This window comes from Oryx dammah, unplaced genomic scaffold, assembly GCF_014754425.2.
Source record: "Oryx dammah isolate SB20612 unplaced genomic scaffold, SCBI_Odam_1.1 HiC_scaffold_28, whole genome shotgun sequence".
NCBI lineage: Eukaryota > Metazoa > Chordata > Mammalia > Artiodactyla > Bovidae > Oryx > Oryx dammah.
In genome coordinates, this window is record NW_024070212.1 from 32,739,466 (window position 1) to 32,762,179 (window position 22,714).

General features: G+C 48.0%; 2 protein-coding genes across 7 annotated transcripts in view; both read left to right on the forward strand.

Moving 5' to 3' along the window:
- SORT1 (sortilin 1) overlaps positions 1 to 1,337 on the forward strand; it is a 64,290-nt gene extending 62,953 nt beyond the window's left edge. For all 4 annotated transcript variants that reach the window (XM_040232136.1, XM_040232138.1, XM_040232137.1 and 1 more), the window contains one exon: positions 104 to 1,337. In XM_040232136.1, coding sequence (XP_040088070.1) covers positions 104 to 118 — 15 coding nt within the window. In that variant the 3' untranslated portion in view covers positions 119 to 1,337. The remainder of the gene's footprint in view (positions 1 to 103) is intronic.
- Positions 1,338 to 7,819: 6,482 nt separating this feature from the next.
- Positions 7,820 to 22,439, forward strand: MYBPHL (myosin binding protein H like). Of its 3 annotated transcripts, none has more exons than XM_040232142.1 (9): positions 7,820 to 7,967; positions 16,200 to 16,288; positions 17,076 to 17,271; positions 17,474 to 17,613; positions 17,754 to 17,913; positions 18,005 to 18,141; positions 18,598 to 18,769; positions 19,778 to 19,823; positions 22,346 to 22,439. In XM_040232142.1, exons 1-8 carry the CDS (start codon positions 7,823 to 7,825, stop codon positions 19,786 to 19,788), a joined length of 1,050 nt encoding a protein of 349 aa, XP_040088076.1. In that variant the 5' UTR covers positions 7,820 to 7,822; the 3' UTR covers positions 19,789 to 19,823; positions 22,346 to 22,439. The 3 variants fall into 3 exon arrangements, with proteins under 3 accessions (XP_040088076.1, XP_040088074.1, XP_040088075.1); XM_040232140.1 differs by lacking the exon at positions 7,820 to 7,967 and adding an exon at positions 15,017 to 15,156; XM_040232141.1 differs by lacking the exons at positions 7,820 to 7,967; positions 18,598 to 18,769; positions 19,778 to 19,823; positions 22,346 to 22,439 and adding exons at positions 15,017 to 15,156; positions 18,313 to 18,416.
- Positions 22,440 to 22,714: the final 275 nt, after the last annotated feature.

A 22,714-nucleotide genomic window follows, 5' to 3' on the forward strand; every position in this document is an offset into this window, starting at 1 on the left:
ACTAAGACTTGGCCAACCCAGAAGCTACGTAATGGCTTTCAAAATAAGGATTAGGGATTTTTTTTGGTTTGTAAATAATATGGCCCATGTCTTTTTTTTTCAGGACCTTCTGGAATAGCTCCTCAAAAGAGCTGGGACTGAGTACGAATGATGGATCCGCAGTACCTCCTACACTCCCTGTGGCTCCGACTTAGGGAAATAAATTTCCCGTTGCGAAGGACCCAGCTCTGTTTCTGCTGCTTCCATCAAAGCCAAAAGGACCTACACTAAAGAAATAGGGAGGTGGGGACCTGAAACACTCTTGCCAATTGGCTCGGAGAAGAGAGGGGGAATTTTTAATTCTTTAACTTTATGAGTTCTGTGTTTTTGCAAGGTATGGGCCCTTTTTGGTTTTGGTTTTTAAGGGAAATGAAATGGAATTGAAGGGAACTTTTCACTAACCCCACAGTCACATGTTTTGTGTGGCGCCTACCCCAGGGCACTGGCCAGCTTTGTCATCAACTCTCATGAAGCCCTCGGTGCCATCCCTGGGCTGTGCCGTCCCTGGACAGTGCCAGCACCATGAAGCAGCTGCAGAGATGAGCAAAGAGGCTGCGATGACTGGCACAGCCTGGGCAGCCTCTCTCCCTCTGGGGCCAGCCCCGCTCCAAGAATAGTGCACACCAGCTCCTCACACAGATCACTGCTTTTTGTTATTTCTTTCAGGAGCCATAGGCCACAGTGATTTTTCTTTTCCCCTGTTTAATTAGGCAATACCCTTGTTAATTGCCCTTTGGCAACTAACTTACATGTGCTTCCAAGACACTAAATCAGGAAAACTTAAAGGGCAATATTTTTAACTTGGGGCAGGAAGAAGGGAACAGCAGAGAATTGACTAGATTTAGCACCTATTAAAGGAGAAATTCTTGTTTCTTCCAAGATCTTTCAAGCCATGCCTTATGTGTGTGCCAGTGGACTTGCTCAAGGATGGGGCTCAAAGCTGGGTACCCAGGCTGAGCAACCTCTTCACTGGAGCGGCTGGTGGCATGCACAGCACAGCCTCTGAGGACGACTCATCCGTGAATCATTAGAGTGGCTGCTTATTCGCTTCCTCTTAGGTTGCTGCCCTACATGGAGCCATGACTAGACATGTTTTCAGATTTAGGCTTTAAAAAAAAAAAATTCAGTTTTGTTACCAAGTTCTCCTCCTTACCCCTCCACTTCCCCAGCTTTGCCAAGTAATCTGTTGGCTTGAAACTTGGAGCCAAACCAACTGAAAAACACACTGCTAGTGCAGATTGATGTTTTGTGTGATACATTAAGTTCATATTTTAAATTTAATAAAATGTTCCCTTTAACATTTTTTTTTAATGACATAAATTAGAAAATGTAGCAAGGTGGATTTTTGGGTGGCCAGACAGTGATGGAAAGCTGTCATCATTAGTTTTAGTACAGCTTGCCTGTTTGCTGTACTCGAACATAGTAGTCCGTTTTCCGTCTTCGCACACCTACTGTGCTGGTCACAGTTTCTCCCAACAGTTATGATTGGGGACATTCTTTGGTAACTGCCATTTTGCTGCTAGTTCATTTTATGGCTAGAAAGCCAGGAAAGAGTAAATGCGCCAAGTGAACTTTTGTCAGAATGTGTGAGCAGATGGCTGAATTGTCTTCTCACCAGAATGGATTAACAGCAGTAGGGAGAGCAGGGGAGGGAGTGGATGGAGAATTTTAGGGAAACTGAAACTGCAGTAAGATTAACGTAAATCAGGGAACTATAAAGTTAAGGCAGTTTTTGTGAAGAGAGTTCATATTTGTTAGAGCCAGAGAGCACTAGTTTTTTAGGAAAATCTCATTCCTTTTGTAAGGTTTTTAAATTGAAAGTAATTCCAAAGATACACCAGCTCACAAATGACTGAAAAGTCAGCTTTCATCCCATTCACCCTCGCGGCTCAGAGGTTAAAGCGTCTGCCTCTAATGCGGGAGACCTGGGTTCGATCCCTGGGTCAGGAAGATCCCCTGGAGAAGGAAAGGGCAACCCACTCCAGTATTCTTGCCTGGAGAATCCCATGGGCTGAGGAGCCTGGTGGGCTGCAGTCCACGGGGTCACAAAGAGTCGGATACGACTGAGTGATTTTACTTACTTTTACTTACACCCTCACCTCCTGCCCCATGTGAATTTGACGCCCAGAGAAGACCTACTTAGACCATACACTCTTCTCCCCACATACACCCACCGAAGTAGATGTGCCGACTAATTCTCTGATTAGTTTCACGTGTAAGAGAGTTAATATTCTTCTCTAACCATGTAAGACTCGGGACAGTGATACCTGGGGTTCCTGTAGAACTTGGTAGTTTCCATGGCACTTTTTCACTTGCATTATGTCATTTGAACCTCACAGCATTCTTGTGAGATTAAAATAAAAACAACACAGGGTTTGTAATCCCCATTAGAGATGGAGCTGAGGTACAAAATTGGAGTAAAGGTGTCCAGGTCCCTGTGAGTCATGAGTGGTGACGATGATTGTCTTTGGATCCCATGCACTTTGATGGATGCTCTTGCTGCCAGGTGGGAGCAGGCTGCTTTCTTACAAACGTCTTGCAGTTCTTCAGGGCACAGGTCAGTGGCCTTTCTTTCAGAGCAGCATGGAGAGCTCTTTTGCCACCTTAGTAAACAGGAAACTTTTCATGGCTGAAAGCAAAAGTAACAGTAATCTTGAGTATGTGTTTAGAAACCGCCCCTTACCTCATTGAAGGTCACGGTGGTTCAAGAGCGTGGGAATGGAGTCTCCACTGATGAGTTACCCCTCTCCGTTTCCCTTGTCCCCCACCCCATGACTGGCTGGAGAGCTTAGTCGGTTTGAGGACTGCTAGCAAGCCTGGCTGGCCAGCCTTCCTCATCTCACAAGGGTATGTCCCCGGCCCAAGATGAACAGCCTAATAGATCCATGATAGCTCCTAAGAAAAAAAGATTTCTGATTTGTCCTACTGATGTCAGGTTGGAGCATTATCTCTGAAAATAAAGTGTAGTGTCAGGCTTAATAGCAAAAGGGATTGTTTCAGTAATAGAAGTTAGCGTCGTTGTAAGGTAGGTTGGACATAGCAGACTGTCCAGAGTGATCTGAGCTCTGAAATCCAGGTGGTGAACTCACCATCTTTCATGCTCTGTGGACAGGTGTCCTGGACATAAGAGGGCTCTTGGTTTTCAGTGAGACCTGAGACCAGGGATGCATACGCCTAAGCTGATCATCGAATGGGAACGCCACTTAGAAGAGTGAAAGTGTTTGGAGGACTGTGGCAGTTCTAGGCTGGGCTCAGGAGATTTAATAGATTAGCTGTAACTAAAGCTTTAGAATTTGTCATCTGCCTCTGAATAGGCTTTCCAGGGTGTCTGTCTCATTCTTAGGTTTACCTCTGGGCCTCTGCATGCCGAAGCTGGCCTTTCATCCGCTACAGATCAGTAATGTGCTGGCCACCACTGGCTCTGTCAACCACAGCTGGTTCTCCCGTGGCCTTCACCATGGGACAAGGATAGAGGAGTGCAGGGCCATCCACATCCACCCCACGTGGCAGGCAGTTTTTGTTTTCTAAGCAAATGATTCCAGTAGAGAGTTTCTTCTTTCCTCTTAGGAGAGCTTTAAAGAGCCCTGCTTCTGTATGCAGTGGCTTGGAGCTCACTGTTGGTACCACCCCCTTGTCCCACATTAACCTGGATACTTGCAACTGCTAAAATAGGAAGAGCTTCTGCTTTTCAACTTTGCTACTACCTTCCCTCAAGCAGATAGATAAACATGGACTTACATGTCCTTCAAACAAAAACCAAAGTTTAAAATTTCCACATGATAGTGATAGGGAGGCCAGACTGTTCCATCTGCCACCAGTTTGCCCAGCTCAGGTTGCACCAGGGACACCATCCTGCCCCAGGAGGGCTGAGGCCTCACCCTCATGGAGGATGATTGAAATAGCAGGAATATGTTGATTTCTTGGCTACTTTGCATTATAACAAATAAGAATCAGAACTCTAATTAGAAATTGTCTTCAACAACTTACTGTGTGCATTTTTTTTCACACCGGTACATTCTTAAGCATCCTTGTTTATATAGAATAACATAAACTAATCTGTACCTTTCTATATATATGTGTGTGTGTGTACATATATACATGTATAAACTGTATAGTGTACATGTTAATGATATGCCCAAATCCTTAATGCAGTTCTCATCCTCTGCATGCCCTCAGTTTGTGGTCACGTGACTTGAGCGTTCCTGATGATTCTGCCCACCTCCTGTGTTTGGACATCTAGGGAGGAGGGTAGGGTTTTGATGGTACCCTCCTCATCCTCGTGCACAGATATGCTCAGGGTCCCCATGTGTGCCTGGTATCCATCCCTCTCTTGTTTCCTGTTCCCTGTCTGAGCATGTGGTCCCTCCTGGTTCTGTACCTTCTCTGCCTCCTCCCCAAGCTGTCACATAGCCTTCCTACTCAAATCTAAAGCAGTATTAAGATCATTACTGCATGTGCACTAAAAACCCAAGTTTTCTGTTCCCTTGGGACAGAAAATTGCATGTGAGGTGGAATAATCAAGTTTCAATGACCTATGTCAGTTGCACAACAAAGCCAGACCCCAGAATAAAATTCCACAAAATGGAAATAAAACTCAAATTTCTTTAGCACTGTGTAAATAAATCTGGATGTGTTTAACTTTGTACTGGTAATTTTCTGTATATTTGCAATATTTGGGTTAGAAATAAAACAGACTGGACTTTATTACCTGACCTATTAAAATGACTAAGCTACAATTTGTTAATGTTAAAGTTTCTTCACTTTCCTAGCTTCAAAAATCGAACCCCAGCAATCAGAGAACATCGATTAATGAGCCAGGACTATGCGTCTGTAAGTCCTACATGAAGGGTATTAGGTAATTTATGGGAAAAACTACTCACTTTTTTCTTCTTCATGCTCTCAAAGATCTAGCCCCCACCATGGGTGTTTGTAAGACCAGATTTCTTTTTCTTCCTCCCCAGAAGTATAGCTGACCCACCCTGGTACAGCTTCTCAACTTTGATTGCTGCATTCTTCCTTCTGGACGCAGCCGCATGTCATTACTCTCTTGAATTACATGATCCTTTAGAAAGTTCGACAGACAACAACACTGAGGAGTTTACCTTCAGCTCTTGCCCACTTGCCCCTCTCACATTTCTCCTGCTACTCTTATTCATAGTCCTTCCTAACCCATTTCATTAAGGACCTTCAAAGAGTTGCATCTTGACTCCAAAATATTTCTTTCGGTGGAGGTTACTGCCCACCCACATTTAGCCTTTAGCCAAGTCAGACGACTGCTTAGCCTGCTGTCCTGGATGGGGGTGGGGGGTGGGGGGGTCTTTCCATGTAGTGTTTACTCTGGGGCCATTGTCTGAAGATGACCAGGCAGAGACCTTGCTCCTGAGGACCCCATGTCTGCTGGAAGAGTCCTCCCCCTGGGGAGGTTATCCAGGGTGGTTTATTTTCAAGAATTCTAACATAGTGTTCTCAGACTTCCTGCGACAGAATCAGTAAGTTGCTTTTTTAAATGCATAGCCCACCCAGACCTACTAAATTAGCTTTTCCAGTGGATAAGACCCTAGGAGTTAGCCTTTCCTATTTGATTCTTTCATACCTTCAATTGCAACAAGGAGCTAATACCAAAAGCCTTAACCAATCTCTTCATCAAAGCATGGGGATAAGAGGGGTGTTTGGAGTACCCTGGTATACTGTCTGGACCTGTAAGGGCTCTGGCTGGTTCAGATAAGAGAAATGAGTCAGAAAGGCCTTTACACCTGAGATTCCTGATGTAGCACAGTCTCTCACCACCAACCCCAGAGGTCAAGCTCCATAGTCACCCTCTTCACCCAGCCTGCTGCTGCTGCTGCCAAGTCGCTTCAGCCGTGTCCGACTCTGTGCGACCCCAGAGATGGCAGCCCACCCGGCTCTCCCATCCCTGGGATTCTCCAGGTAAGAACAGTGGAGTGGGTTGCCATTTCCTTCTCCAATGCATGAAAGGGAAAAGTGAAAGTGAAGTCGCTCAGTTGTGTCCGACTCTTAGCGACCTCATGGATTGCAGCCCACCAGGCTCCTCCATCCATGGGATTTTCCAGGCAAGAGTACTGGAGTGGGTTGCCATTGCCTTCTCCCTTCAGCCATCCTGCTGCTGCTGCTAAGTTGCTTCAGTTGTGTCCAACTCTATGCGATCCCATAGACGGCAGCCCACCAGGCTCCCCCATCCCTGGGATTCTCCAGGCAAGAACACTGCAGTGGGTTGCCATTTCCTTCTCCAATGCCGGAAAGTGAAAAGTGAAAGAAGTCGCTCAGCCATCCTAGCTCCTGATAAAACAGTTTCCTGGATCCCAAGTGGGTCTACAAGTTGTCCTGCCTTCAGTCCCAGTACAAGTTGCAAAGATGAGTTCTGGGGTTCTGTCCCATGACCCGAGGTAGTAACACAGACTCCCAGGATCCTATTGGCTGCCCCCAGTTTGAGGGCCAAAGGGGAAAAATGAGTAAAGAGCTCATTCTTTCAACCATGCTCATTGGTTTCCTTTAAAGAGGGGAAAGGGGGGATGTGGAAACTTGCTACTTTCTACTCAGCTTTGCTATGAACCTAAAACTGCTCTTTTAAAGTCTACTTAAAAAAAAAAAAAAAATATATATATATATATATATATACACACACACACATAAAATATATATATTCACAGAGGAGATGCCAGCTTCTGGAAATGAGAAAGGGAGAGTAGAATAGGAAATCTGATCTATCGGCTGTACTGCATGGAAGGTGTAAGTGATGGTCTAGTGAGACTAGAAATCACACAGGACCTTTAGTATGTAACTAACACCTACTGTGCTCTGGCCACTTTCATACGCTTTTACCATTTTATCCTCAGCACGATCTTGGCATCTTCATGCCTTATTTCATAGACGAGGGACCTAAGGTTCAGAGTCCATGATTTTCCCGGGGCCGCCTAGGAGAGGAATAAGTAGCAGAGCCAGGGTCACACTCAAGTCCTCTGACCCCAGGCCCCTGACTCGCCTCTCACAACTGCTGCTTCTCGTTTACTTGCACTTTTATGTCATAGGCAAGGGAGCTTTGAAAGGGCTAAGTGCTGGCCCAACCTAAAAATAGCTTACATTTATCGAGCACTTAGTTGGCTACACACCACTAAGCACTTTACACAGATTACCTCTTTGAATGCTCACAACAGCCCTAAGACTGTTATCTCCATTTCACAGATGAGGAAACAGACCTAAGAGAGACTGTTGTTACAAGGCACAGCCAATTGGTGATGGAGCCAAAGTGAGTTGGGGGTCTGGCTCCAGGAGTTGGGGGTCTGGCTCCAGGGTGCAGATTTTGCCTTCTACTTCCATGGGGCAGGTGGGTGGGGTGGAAAGGAGAGGATGGGGCCCCTTCCTGTGGACCCAGACACCCTTGGATGAGCTGGATGGAGATCAGGAGCTGAGATGTCACCCAGTCCTCCCCGCAGAAACCAGAGTCCTCATGTGAACGGTCTGAGCAGGGAGGGGCTGTTTGAAGCTCAAGCGCTCCTCTCCCTCCCTGGTGCTGTGTGAGAGGTGTCATCTCTCTCCCAAGATAACAGGGCCACTGGGCCCTCCTCCTGCAGCTATTCGGGGCTGTGATCTGCTCCCCCTCTTCCTCTAGCCCCCGCTTCATCCCTCATGGGAGTCAGTGGGTGGGAACAGGACAGCCCAGTTACATGACCCTGGGGAGGCCAGGCTGGAGAGCAGGTGCTCAGCCCCTCCCTCACCATCAACAGTGAAAATCTTCCCCTGGAGTTCAGCCTCCGGGTGGCCCAACATGGAGGCAGCCACAGCTCAGGAGGCAGCCTTGGGCCCCACACTGAAGGTGAAAGGAGCCACCCCAGCAGATGCTGACAGACCTCAGACTTCACCCCAGCGGGGGGCCGGCAGCCCCCTTCCCCAGCTCCTGCCCCCCATAGCAGGTGACAAGTGGGGAGGGGTTAGGCCGGGCAATGGGTGGTGTTTGTGGGTTTTGCAGAGCTAAATGCTTTCATGGGATGAGGACTTAGGATGGAGGAGCATCCACTGGAACCCCCACCCCCTCTTTGATGGACTCTTGCTGCTCAACTGCCTCTGCTGGATTCTTGCTTTTTACCTGAGAAGCCAGTGAATGGTGTTTGTGATACGCTACAGTAACTAATACTGATAGGTTTATATTTTTACCTTTAAAACGTGTCGGTCACAGGGACTAGGAGGACCTGATATATTACTAACGTCAGTCAAGGAGGGAATGAAGGGTGAGATTGTATCCATCTGGACCCGGAGAAGAGGGAAACGAAAAGCTTGGAGCCACGGGGAGGCTGAGTGCTGAACAAATGTGACATTCTGTCTGGCCCTCAACAGGGCCAGGAGTCCGAGACCTACCCCCATACTCCCACCGGCTCCCACGGGAAATTCTAGCCTCTCCTAACCCGAGGGCCACGGAAGCAGAGGCCTTCTAGAGAAGCATTCTAAGGCTCCTTTTCTGTGATCTCTGTGAGCCTCTCATCAAATAGGTGTTTTTGATCTAAGAGATGGTGGGTGCTTCGACCAGCCCTGAAATTCCCTGCAGCCCTGCTGCCCACCCCACACCTGGCCCTGGTCCCACAACTGGCCTCTGTAGCTAAGAGACTTCACTGGAGTGGCTCCCATTGCGCCTGGCTCAGCCAACCAAGGGAGACTGGTTTCCACCCTCTCCTGCAAAGAAACACTGAAAAATGTTCCCTGTACAAAGTCCCCACTTGTGGCCCCTTGAAGCCCTAAGTGCAGAGGACGCAAAGACCACAAATGAGACAGCGTGGAATGCCAGGATAGGGAGAAGAAGGAAAGACAGGGTCTAGACTCAGTTCCCAGGGCCGCCTCCAGCAGCTCCGTGACCTTGGTGAAGTCAATGGACTTCAGGGCTTCAATTACTCTCTATAAAATGGTGATTTATTAGTATCTACCTGCTAAGGTAGTTGAAAGGATTGTTGAGATAATACAACATGCTTTTGAAGAGGCCAAATGAACATGTGAATAGATAATGTATTATTTCCGAGTCAGGAGTAAAGGCTGAGTTCTACCTGCAAACAGGGTTGCGGTGGGAAAGTCCACAGCCACTATCATCAGATGGAAGACAATGGGTCTTCAGAAGCTGTTTGAATGTCAATGGCCCAGAGCCAACTAGTTTACCCCCACTGAAAAACAGATGAAGAGAGCAGAAGTTATTGGGAACATGTTAGGTTGGAATGGTCTTGAGGCAGAAAGCCAGTTTCGTCCCCCAAAAGACCCAGGGAATAAGCCAGGGTGAGGGAGGGCGAGAGCCAGGACTTGTGACTCCTTGACCACTGGTCTTACAAAGCCCTGGGAGAGGGTGCTCATCCCCCCATACTTACCCGTCCGGCCACAGGGTGGATGCTGTGGGCTGTCAGCTCCTGACAGCCCCAGCCCATAAGTGAGGCCTGAAGGACCACATTCTTGTGTGTGGTCTCACCCACTGGCATCCCAGAGGCCCCTGACAGTAAAGCCTCCTGGTGACACTGTGCAAAGTGTTTGCATCTGTTACCCGTTTGGAAAAAGAGTTCAAATGCTAGCTCTGTCCTGTGACTCTAAGCAAGTCAATCCACCCCTTTGGGCTTCCATCTCTCACCTGTCAATTGAGAAGTAGAATTAAATCAGAATTCTGAACCCTTTGCTGGATATGGATCCCTAGGAAAACCTAATGAAAGCTATGGGCTCTTGCTTCAAGAAAAATACTCAACAAAGCTCAGGGAGTTCACAGAATTACTGAAGAAGGTCTTTAAGGGGTGCCATGGTGCTGGCCTAGATGGCCCCAAGTGCCCTATGAGCGCCAAGGACTTCTCCTTCCTCTTAATGCCTCCTCTTTCTCATGGAGAGTTCTATGGGACCTAGAGAGGCACAGCAGTGAGCATGTGAGCACACGTGAAATAGAACAGGTGTCAAAATATTTGCAACATCAAAATAAACTGCAACTGGCCAACACTAAGCGTGTAGTCAAGAAAGTGCTCTCCATGTCTAAGTAAGTAAGTGGAAGTAGGAGGCTGGCGCTGGGAAAGCGTCCTTTGTCACATTCAGCACACACGGAGGCACTGTGTCCTGAAGGCCACACTGGGTAGGGGCCAGAGGAGAGCGTTCATGATAGTGAGAGGCGTGCTTCCCTGGTGGCTCAGAGGCAAAGAATCTGCCTGCCTGCCAGTGCAGGAGGCACCATCTGATCCCAGGTCGGGGAAGATCCCCCATGCCCTGGAGCAGCTAAGCCCATGCCCCATAGCTATTGAGCCTGTGCTCCAAAACCCCGGGGGGCTACAACTACTGAGCTCATGAGCCCGGGTGCCCTAAAGCCTGTGCCCAGGAACAAGAGAAGCCACCGCAATGAGAAGGCCAAGCACTGTCAACTACAGAGTAGTCCCTGCTCTCTGCAACTAGAGGCAAGTCACTGCAACAACAAAGACCCAGCACAGCCAAAAATAAATAAATAAATAAAAATTTTAAATAATAATAATGAGGCCATGGGACAGGCTGCATCCTGACACGGAGAAGACGGGACCCTGAGCCCCGGGGGAAGGACCGATCTGTCGATCTCGGCTCGATTGCTTCCTGCTGACCCTGGGCCCTCTTTCAGTCTGGACCGTTCTGTGTCTTCACACTTGGGAAGCTGCATGCCTAGTCTTGAAGCAACCACCCTCCCTCCCACTCTCCCTTCCTATCCTCTTTCTTCCTTCGACAAATATTTATTTTGTATCTATTATGTGCCAGGCACTGTTACAAAAATGCACAAAATAGGCAAAAATAATTTCCTTGTAGAGATTACATTCTATGTAAGGGACAGATAATAAATAAATAAGCAAATAAAATGTATAAATAGTGATAAACTGCTGTGCTGAAAAATAAGACAAAGAAGATAGAAAATGCTGGTATGGGAAGAGTGCTTGCTGTTTTTGTTTTTAATAAGTTTGTCTTTTTTTTCCATTACTTTTTTAAGATCTATTTATTTTTTGGCTGTGGTGAGTCTTAATTGCTGTCCTTGGGCTTTCTCTAGTTACGTGAGTGGGGGCTACTCTTCATTGCAGAGCTCAGGCTTCTCATTACACTGCCTTCTCTTGTTGCAGAACATGGGCTCTGGGGCACACGGGCCTCAGTAGCTGCAGCCTGAGGGCTCTAGAGTCCTGGCTCAGTAGTTGTGGCACACAGGCTTAGTTGCTTTGGGGCATGTGGGATCTTTCTGGACCTGGGATCGAGCTCGTGTCCCCTGCATTGTCAGGCAGATTCTTATACACTGAGCCAGGAGGAAAGTCTACTTGTGGTTTGTAAACAGGATATTCAGTGAAAGCCTTGTTAATAAAGTGATTTAAGCAGCAACTTAAAGGAGACAAGAGAGCAATGCCTACAGATAATCGAGAAGGTTTTCCAAGGTGAGAGAACAGTAAGTGCAAATGCCCTGAGGCAGGACTGCGCCTTATGGACTGGGGCTGCAGTGGCAGAAGCTGAGTGAGGGAGAGAATGTCAGGTTTGGAGTCCACAGGTAGCAGGACCATTGTGAATACCGGTTCAACTATGAGACAGAGGGGCAGCCAGTGCAGGGTTTTAGGTGTAGGGTTTAAAACTTTTCTGGCTGCTAAGAATAGGCTGCGTTGTTGTTGTTCAGTCGCTAAGTCATGTCCAGTCCTCTGCGACCCCATGGACTGCAGCACACCAGACTTCCCTGTCCTTCACTAGCTCCCAGATAGGCTATAGGCAAGCCTCAGACACTAGCAAGATCATCAATTACAATGAAGATTTGGGATAAGGTATGGAAGTTTTAGAAGAGGAGGATGTGCAACAGTCACCCGGGAGAATAGGAGATTGAAGGAATTAGGGAAGTCTGGCAGAAATGCCAGTGTCTATTTAGAGGTGGTGGCCATCCATTTAAATTGCCTTTTTTTTTTTTTTTTTTTTTAATGGCTGCAGTGTGTCTTTGTTGCTACACATGGGCTTTCTCTAATTGTGTTGTGAGGGCTTCTCATTGAGGCGGCTTCTCTTGTTGGGGAGCATGGCTCTAGGCATGCGGGCCTCAGTAGTTGGGGCAGGTGGGCTCGGTAGTTGCTGCTTGTGGCCTTAGTTGCCCTGAAGTATATGGAATCTTCCTGGATCAGGGATCGAGCCATTGTCCCCTGTTTTGGTGGGTAGATTCTTAACCACTGGGCCACCAGGGAAGTCCTGGCCATCAATTTAAAGTCAGTACGGTTTTGTAATATTTTCCCCAGCCACGTTGGGCTGTACAGATGCAGGCATCAAGGGCGTGGTAGTTAACTGGGGCTGGGTGTTATTAGGACGTGGAAAGGATTTGAGTGGGTATGCAAGGAGTGAATCTGATGACAACCGTGGAGTCTAAGCTGGGTGAGAAAGAAAATGGTAACATTGAGAGGGGTGATGGAGAGCGCAGGGGTGGGAGGATAATGCATCAGAGGTCTTGGTGGGCTGAAGGGTTGCTGCTGGTGAGGCACTAGAGGGAGAGAGTTGACGGGATAGATAGGTGGTGCTGAGAGAGTGGGCTGCTTGAAATTCAGATTCTAGAGTGGCTAGACTCTATTCTTTTGGCCTAGACAATGACTAAAGGAACCAAGGGCTGAAGCAGGGGAGGATGAAATCTTTGGAGGAGTGGCAGGCAAGGCTGTGAGGCGGCCCTGCAGGAACTGGAAGGCTGGGTGTTGACTTGTCCAAGAATCTTGACTTCAGCTGTGTTGGAGAGAGTGACACTGAGTCAGTGTTACCATCATCAGCACGAGAAGAGGGTGACAGAGTCTTCTCCTCGGAGAAGGGTAAGATGCATGTTATATCCTGTGGATCAACTAATGTTTCTCTAAGAAATGCTGGTACTTTTTGGATCCATGGAAATCTTTGGGGTTACTGGAAGCCGTAGCTTGCCTTGTGGATTTGCTCTTTCAGTAACCATTTACTCACACAGGCCTGTGCACACACATACCCTCACAGTCTTGCACTCACACACACTCACGCTCATGTACACTTCACTCTTTCAATGTATCCATCTTGTTCCCTCACTCTCCAGACCATAATTAACACCATCATTCTGAACTGCACAGTCCTTAGGGAATCACTGAAGGAAAGTCTTTAGCCATGTGAAACCAAATTAAGTGAGGATATTGACAGTTAATTCCCATGAACAGAGAAGGAAACCTCAGCAGGATGAAATTCGATAGAATTAGGAGGGATTATCTTTTTTCTCTTTTCTTTCTTTTTTGTTTTTTTGGCTGAACTGCATGGCATGTGGGACCCTAGTTCCCTGACCAGGGATCAAACTCATGCTCACTGCATTAGAAGCACGGAGTCCTAACCACTGGATCACCAGGGAAGTCAGAAGGGATTTTCTATTCAAGAGGAGTCAAGATCTCTGGACTTTAAGTAGCTTCCTTCTCCACTAATTTGTTTTTTTTTTCTAATTAATTAATTAATTTGGCTGTATCAGGTTTTAGCTGTGGCACGAGGGATCTTTTGTTGCAGCACACAGACCCTTTAGTTGCGGCTCTTGGGCTCAATTGTTCTGTGGCACGTGTGATCTTCCCCAACCAGGGATCAAACCCATGTCCCCTGCACTGCAAGGCAGATTCTTAACCACTGGACCACCAGGGAAGTCCCCTTTCTCCACTAATTTGTAAGACAGTATTCTGTCTGAGAAAAATTCAGTGCCGAGAGCAACACAGCTCAGAAGCCAAGGGCTCTCATAGCACTTTTCAAAATGCCTTTTTCTAAGACTCGTGAAGGGAGAAAACCAAACTGCCACTGTCTCAGAACTGGTCTCAGGAAACCAAGGTTGTGCTTCAGGGCGGTAGTCTTTGGTGCACATCCCTCCTGGCATCTGAGGGGGAGAAAGACCCTGGGTAGCAGGAAAAGCCAGGTTTCTCCAAGGTCAGTACAATTAACACCTCGCCTGACTGTGGATGTGTGAAAGAGAGGCCCCAGATGAGCCCTGCTATGAACATTCTTAGCAAGGGTCAGATTGCTCTCTTTTGCTGGGCAAACCAAATCCTGGGGTGCACTGGGGAAGGGCTTGATGCAGCGCAGACACCTGGAGCTGCCACACGCTCCTCCGCCACCTCCTGCACTTTGTCAGCAGCTTTAGCCTAAAGTCCATCCTCTGCCCTCGCTCCCACTGGAGCTGGGAGACTGCCGAGAGCAGAATCTTCACCTGCTCGTCCTCAGACCTGGAACATTCTTGTCACTTAAGTTTGTCCCCTCTTAATCCATCCTCTTGTCAAGGAATCCCATTTCTTTTCTTTTTTTTCTCATGTGGACCATTTTAAAAAGTCTTTATTGAATTGATTGCAATATTGCTTCTGGGTTAGGTTTTTGTTTTCTTTTTTATGTTTTGGGTTTTGGGCCCCAAGGCATGTGAGATCTTAGCTCCCTGACCAGGGATCGAACCCACACCCTCTGCTTTGGAAGGTGACGTCTTAACCGCTTAACCAGGAAAGTCCCAAGGTCCCTCCTAACTCAGATTCTACAAGCTGTGCAAGGGACATCAGAGCTGGCTTCTCCCTAGCCCTCTGCCCAGCAAGCGTGAAGGGTACACTCCCCACCCAGCAGTGGGGAAGCAAGGCCAGCAAGATGAGGTTTCGAGCCTCCTTTTCAACTGCCACCCTCTTTTTTCAGAAAACCCTAGAGTCGTATCCGCCTGTTCTCAACTCCTTGGTCGCTTGCCAAGATGGCCACAGGAGAGGAACACGTCACACAACACTTCTTCTGTTCTTCATGCCCCTCCTCCACCCAAACCGCCAAAGTCGAACAGAGGGCAGCCGAGCGGAGCGGGTCATTCAGCGGCCCGGTCCTGGCTGAGGCTTCAGGCCCTGAGCCACGTGGGCGGGCCAGCACTCAGAGCACGGCCCCGCCCCCAACCTCGCCGGACCACTCAGTCCCTGTGCGGTTTGGTGCAGAGGGTTGAGGCGCAGCCTAAGACGGCACAAGCCAGGTTGAAACGTAAGCCGCTCGGTGAAAAAGGAAACTAGACAAATAAAATGGACAGCGTGCCCCGAACGTTTCTGTCTATCATCTACAAAGCCCAAGGAACCTCGTGTGGTGATGGGGGTGGCGTGTGGGAGTGCAGTTCCTGGTCTCTAAGCAAGACCTACAAACTGAGGGGTAGGAAGAGCTTTGTAGAACCTTTGTTTTATTTTCAACTCCACCATTCCAATTCTGCATTATGTAATGTACATTTTAAACAGTTCTATTGTAAGTAAATATACATGTATTGGGGTGAATGTTAAGGAATGTATTTACAGGGACATGTATATTATCATAAAGACTGGAATCTGCTATCAAGCTGCTATCTGCTGGAGAAAGGGGAGCTCCAGAAGCCTGGAAAACAGAGTAGATTTCAGCCAGGACCCCAAGGGAACCCAACCTCCAACCTTACTCCTGAGCATCTCCTGTCTTCCTCCTGGAAGCCAATAAACATAATTTAATCTCTCTTTCACTGGAACAGCCTGGAAGATCAAGGGGGTAGTGTGAGCAGTGGACCTAATCTTTCCCAGATTCTGATTGTACAAAGTGATCTTCCACAGACTGGAAGACACTACACAGGCCCCTGATCAGGGTGGCCTCGCAGAGGAAGGGACCCAGGAGCCAGGTCTCCCCGCAGTGACGTCAGTGCTGTCCTGGTGGGTTCAGAGTGTTGACTACCTGCGGAAAGTAAAGCTTCCTCCTCTGGGTCTGGCCCCAAACTGGGAAGTGGGGCTGATACTTGGGGGCCAGGATTGACACTGAAATTGGCCTTGATAAAGGGAGTGTTGTTGAGGACAAATGTAGAAAAGGAGTGGAAAGACAAACCACTCAGGCTAGACTGGTCCCTGCACAAACAAAATATCTCAGTTGACGAAAAGTCGGTGGTGGAGAGTTACAGATGAAAAGAGGTAGGAGTCAGGCTCACCCTTCAGTGCTCTTTCTGCCTATACTTTAACACACACTCTCTCTCAGATCCTTCAGCTGGTTGCTTGTCCCTAAATCTCTGTGAGACAACGGGTGCCGTCTTCTCATTCCCTGAGGGAGGGCTGAGTTAGCTGAGTGTTGCCTGGGACACCTGCCTATGGAACACAACTCGATGTAGCATCCACATCCTCTAAACTCTCCTCTTCCCCCTACAGGAAGCTCATCTCCCCCCTCTTCTCTCTCTTTCCATCATTCAGAGCACCCCAAGATCTGGCTACCTCGGGCCCTGAGGCAGACCTACATCAGGAAGGTTGGAGATACAGTGAACCTTCTAATCCCATTCCAGGCGATCATACCCAGCCCACGTTGAGCCCATGACTAGAGCCAGGCCAGGGTTTTGGTTTGGAAACAAAAACCAAGAGTTCTGCCAGTGGTGGGGCAGCTATCCTAGCCTTGAATGGAGGGTGCATGTTCCCCAGAGTTTGAGGTGGCCCTTTCATCGGCAATCCTCAGGAGGGTTGGGATCAGGTCAGGTCAGGCCAGGCATGCCTAGGGGATGCTGCGAGGCTAATCCACACCCTTCAGTCAGCAGAGATCTGAGAGCTCTCAGCTTGTGGGGCTCTCAGGAGTCTGGCGGGCATCCCAGGTGGCTCAGTGGTAAAGAACCCACCTGACCATGCAGGAGACGCAGGAGACGTGGGTTCGATCTCTGCATCAGGAAGATTCCCTGGAAGAGAGAATGGCAATCCACTCTAGTGTTCTTGCCTGGAAAATTTCGTGGGCAGAGGAGTCTGGCAGGCTGCAGTCTGTGGGGTCACAAAGAGTCAGACACGACTGAGTGACTAAGCACACATCCACGGACAAGAGTCTGGGCAGCTACTGTTAGTCCCAGCTGCCTTGAGAGTCCATGACCTAGACTCCCAGAGGGTGGGAGAGGCAAGGCCCTTTCCCATGATCCTGAGACTGTTGCCAAGAGATGCAAGTCCCCTGGGACAGTTCATCAAACTCTCACTCAAAGAATTTGCAGCTGTGAGTCAAGTCACCATGTGGACCTGGTGGATCTGACCCTTACTGCAGCTGGGAGGGGCGAGGGGACTCTCGGGGTCACTCACAGTCATCTCCCTATTTCTCAGGGCAAACCCAAACCTCAAGCCATCTGGACGCGTGATGGCTCTGCCTTGGACACCAGTCGTGTGAGTGTGCGGAATGGGGAGCGGGACTCTATCCTCTTCATCAGAGAGGCCCAGCGTGCTGACTCGGGTCGCTGCCAGCTCGCTGTGCAGCTGGGCGGGCTGGAGGCCTCCGCCACCATTGACATCCTGGTGATTGGTGCTGTGGGGCAACGGGAGTCTGGGTGGTCCTCGGGGCTCACGCTCTAGCCTGAATGGGTGTCCGCACAGAGAGCTGGGGAAGCGGGACGGTGGGGCGCAGTGGAAGGTGGGGGGAGGGCTGGCATAGCAGAAGCCCCTCCTGGAGTGATGTCATGGCATGAGAGGCGTGTCACGCCCACAGTCATGCTTGGCCCTTTCAGAGAGGCTGGGCCCTCCTCAGAGCATCAGGTTGGTGGATGTCTGGGCCTCCAGCGCTACCCTGGAGTGGACTCCTCCCCAAGACATGGGCAATGCGGCCCTCCTGGGATACACGGTGCAGAAGGCTGACACCAAATCTGGGGTGAGGCCTGGCTGGGAGAGAGGGAGGGAGGAACACGAACATCCTGGAATAGGGCTCTGGTGACTCCATGCGGTTGGCTGGGGATCGGTGAATTCCCTGAACAGGGGTCTCACTCCCGGCGTGTTGTGAGGCACCTGCAGCTGTGGTTCACTGTGCTGGAGCGCTGTCGCCGTGCCAGCTGCACGGTCCCCAACCTCATCGTCGGCAACTCCTACGCATTTCGAGTCTTTGCTGAGAACCAGTGCAGGCTCAGTGAGAACACCCCCGTCACTGCTGACCTGGCCCACATCCAGAAAGCAGGTAAAGCACCACCAGGACTCAAAGCTGCGAGGAGTTAAGGAGAAAGAGTTGGCGAGGGATGGGGCCCTCAGACATTTGTTGGTCCCCTCAGCTACTGTTTACAAGACCAAGGGCTTTGCCCAGCGAGATTTCTCTGAAGCCCCGAAGTTTACCCAGCCCCTGGCGGACTGCACTGCGGTCATTGGCTACGACACCCAGCTCTTCTGCTGTGTCCGTGCCTTCCCCAAGGTGAGCAGGGAGGTCTGTGCATGGCTGGGCTGTGTTATTTTCTGCCTGTTGAGGAACATTCTAACCAAAACATTTATTCCTGTCACCTTCATAGCACGTTAGGTAGGAACACTCAGGGCACTGGGGTTCAAGACAGGCCGATGGGGATAATGTTTCCGGTTTGCCTTTTAGTGTTTGTTCCTCATACATGAAGATGTCACTTAATGTTGCTGCTGCTGCTGCTAAGTCGCTTCAGTCATGTCCGACTCTGTGCAACCCCATGGACTGCAGCCCACCAGGCTCCTCTGTCCATGGGATTTTCCCAGGCAAGAGTGCTGGAGTGGGGTGCCATTGCCTTCTCTGGTCATTTAATGATCTGCTAGGAACTGGGCACGAGGTTCCAAGCTGTCTCTCTGGCAGGGGCAATGGAGTTGTGTTGGTTTCTTCTTACTCTCCCCCTTCACCTTTATCTTCCAGCCAAAGATCATCTGGCTGAAGAACAAGACGGATATCCAGGGCAACCCCAAGTACAAAGCCCTTACTCACCTGGGAATCCGCAAGCCTGGCCCCTTTGATGGAGGCATCTACACCTGCAAGGCAGTTAACCCCCTGGGGGAGGCGTCCGTGGACTGTCGGGTGGATGTGAAAGGTAAGGGCACACCTGTCACCTTAGGTAACTCCTCTCTCCTTAGGTGGAAAATCTGACGGCAGAGACACAAGCCTAGAAGGAGAAGGGCTTGGGTGGCTTCCCCTTCAGGCCTTCTCATCATGTTGTCCTCAGGATGTAGCTGAGGAGCCGTCTTTATTATCCACTCTTTCATTTCTCTCCATCATGATTCTGTAATTTAGGAAGAATCACTATTTCCGCTTTGCAAAGGAGAGGCCTGAAGCACAGGGAGGTGACTGAGCAGTTTACCCTGGATTTCCAGTGTTGGTTAGTTGAGGAGTTGGCACTGTGGCGGAAAGAGGCCAAGTCTCCTGGACCTCACCCAGATTGTTTTCATTAAACTGTACAATCTTCTGACTCAATCCCAGAGAGCTGCAGCTCTTTGTTGGGCATTTAGACAAACCAAAGGACTTTCATCTCCAGTTGTGAAACAGAAATCCTGCATAGTCTCTCTACCTCTTTTCAAGCATTCACTTATTTATCCATTCTGTCACCTTGCTCAGATCGCCATCATTACATTTATTTTTAAATTTATTTTTATTTATTTGGCTGTGCCAGCAGGATCTTTAGTTGTGGCATGTGGGATCCAGTTGCCTGACCAGGGATCAAAACCAAGCAGCCTGCATTGGAAGTGTGGAGGCTTAACCATTGGACTGCTAGGAAGTCCCCATCATTGCATTTAGAATATTGTTTATAATGATCTGTTTACTGATCTATGAGCACTTTGAGGGAAGAGACTATCTTCTTTGCCTTTGTCCCCCAGTATTTAGCCCAGTTTATGACACACAGTGGGCCCTTTCTAAGTGCATGCAGCGTGAATCAGGGCTGAACGGGCCATTACATGTCCTGTTCTTCCCTCTGCATAGATTCCTAATTAGCCCCATAGACTTCTCCCACACCTTTTCAGGTGTATATCCCTTCTTGATGTTCTCAAAGGTTTCCCAGAGATTTCTGAGATGTTAACAATGAGAAATGTCTGAATTCTTGCAGCTCCTAATTGAGGTACCCTAAGCGGAAATGGGTAACTCTGAGGAAGGTAAGGAAAGAGGGACAGGGGGGTCTGAGTGGAGTATTTTTTGTTTATGGTTAGTGTTGTTGAATCTGGGACAGATATGTATTCCTGACCTTTCAACCACACACTTACTGGCAACCACTTTTTAAAAAATAGTTTAGTGTATTTTAATAGCAAACATAGCCAGAAGACAGACAACAAAAAAACATGTACTTGCATGTAGGACAACTCAGAAAAGTATACTGAATGGATGGAATCTACTATATAATTAAAATGCTATAAACACCATTTAGTTGGAGTCAATAAGAAATTTTCTTGTTTTAAAAAATCCAAATGCTGGCATTGTCCAGAAAAATTTAACTGGTTTATTTATTTATTCTCTTTCACTTTTATTTTTTGAATTATGGAAGTATGATAACACATTTACAGGACACTTGAAAAATACAGAACAAAGTTACATATAGTTCCACTATGACAGGTTTATTTATTATTGTTATAAAGTTGAACTGCTGAATCTTGTTTACTGAGACATTTTGACTTGCATTCATGTTTTATGGTCCCACATTTATGTTAAAAATTCACACAGAAATGAAAATGGAGAAACTACCAGTACCTGATTTCTGTCCCCCATTTTTCCACTTGCAAACATATATTTAGGTACCTTTTGACTCAATAGAAAAAAATAATGTTCAGAACTACCAATAGCAGGAAGAATTTTTTTTTAAAGAATGAAATGTATCCATCATAGTGCATTATTAAGCAGGTTCTCCACGTTTGTGGTGCTAGCTGTATGTCTTTTGTATAATTGTTACATGTTTGGCATGAATAACACAAAGGTTGATATTTTCAAAAAGGCCGACAAGAGAGGCCTGGTTTGCCTTCTGTGAAGCACCAATAGCTGCACTCTAGAGGCTCAGATCTGTTTTGAGGTCCTGGGCAATTTTCTGTACCAGACTCAGAAAGGGAAGTTTCCTCATCTAATGACTTCTGCTGCTGCTAAGTCGCTTCAGTTGTGTCTGACTCTGTGCGACCCCATAGACGGCAGCCCATCAGGCTCCCCCGTCCCTGGGATTCTCCAGGCAAGAATACTGGAGGAGGTTGCCATTTCCTCCTCCAATGCATGAAAGTGAAAACTGAAAGTGAAGTCGCTCAGTCGTGTCCGACTCTTAGCGACCCCATGGACTGCAGTCTACCAGGCTCCTCCGCCCATGGTATTTTCCAGGCAAGAGTACTGGAGTAATGACGTCTAATTTCACGGAGTGCCAATAGTACCAGTCCTGTTAACGATGAGGTTTCTTTACCCCTCCAGTAGAGGGCGCAGCTTTTGTAGCCAGTTGCTTTACCAGCCATGGATTTGAAGGCAGCCTTGAGCCACGGTAAAGAGACCTCCTTAATTATTCCCCCTTCTCCTTGGCTGGAGCTCTTTGAGCTAGAGGCAGTGCTAGCATTTGAGAGAGATGGTGGAGCAGCTGCAACTATGTACACAATTCTTTTCTTTTAACCACTTTTTTTGTAAGTGAATAAATACTATCATCCATGTGGAGGAAATTTACCATAGATGAGGTCTACTTTTGTCTCAGTCTCCATCTATCTTTAATCCTCAAGCTGATGTTAGGAATTAAACTTAATGGTCTTCTGAAGAAGAGTGATAGCATCTACCTAATTGTAAGGGTGGGGTGGAGGTGGGGGGTCTGTGGGGAAGGAGTGAACAGGTGCTGTAAGGAAAGGCATCAAGGAAACAGTCAGGAGTGGAGGATGGTGGAGGTCACGGCCACCATACGGTAGAAAAAGACAGAAGAAGATGTTTCTGTCAATGTTTCTACCACAGTATGTTAAGCATGATGAAAAAAATATTAGTTTGCTTGCTTTTTACTTTGAAGCTTTGGGATTCCTTCCCTTCCAAGAGAAGAAAACCACTGTTATCCTTATATGTCAATAATAATTGAACATGTGGGTTATGCGGTCCCAAGCAGCACATTATTGACAAAGAGCAACTTAGATTGTCGTGTAGAACTTGACAGCTCCTTCAAGACTCTACATCATTCACAGTAGAAATGTTGTGTACAAGCTGATGAGTGGGGTGGAAAGGAAGCTCATGAGAAAATTAAAGAGAACTGGTTCCCAACGTCTCCTCTGACTTGCAGCTCCTGGCTGATGAAACCCAAGAGTGAATTCCATCCCAGAAGCCATTTATTTAAGCCTCTCACTGCTCTATTGCAAATGAAAACCCTGAGGGATGCATTAAAATGCAAACTTCTCAGGAGAGCTCTCTCTGCCAGTTGGCTTGCAGAGTCAGTTCTCTTGCCATCCCTCAGTTCCCTCTCTGCGTTAAGGTTGAGGTTAATGACATTGTGTTGGTGTTATCCTTGTTACTGTTAGTTGCCCTTTCCCATCTCTCCCACTCAGTGGCAGCAACGAAGCAGGGTAAATGGAGAATTCAGAGCACAGGACACAGAGAATGTGAACGGGTTGCCTCAGCAGCCTTGATGCACTCTGGCTGTTGGCTGTTATGGCCACAACATACCCTCTCTTTTCTGTGCCTCCAGGAAGCCTGTGGCGAGACTGTGTTCTTAAGAAGCTCCAGCACAGTGTCTGCTTGGACTAATCTAAATAAAAGTGTGGATCCTCAGTGCAAAAGTGTCCATCTGTTTGAGGCTTTCTATATAGAAAACCGCTGAGAAAATTGCAATCCTTTAGCCAGACTTATGGACTCTCTGGACCCCCAAGCCTCCTCTTTCTCTTCCTATAGCCATGTTCTCTTCCACAGAGACCCCTGACACTGTCTTTTTCTCTAGACAGTCATGACAATGCTATACAGTATCAGGTGCTCAAAGGGATGTTAAAGATGACCTGCCCTCTTCCTCTCTGCACTTTCCAGTATAAGCTGGAAAACTGGATGCAATTCTATCATAGAG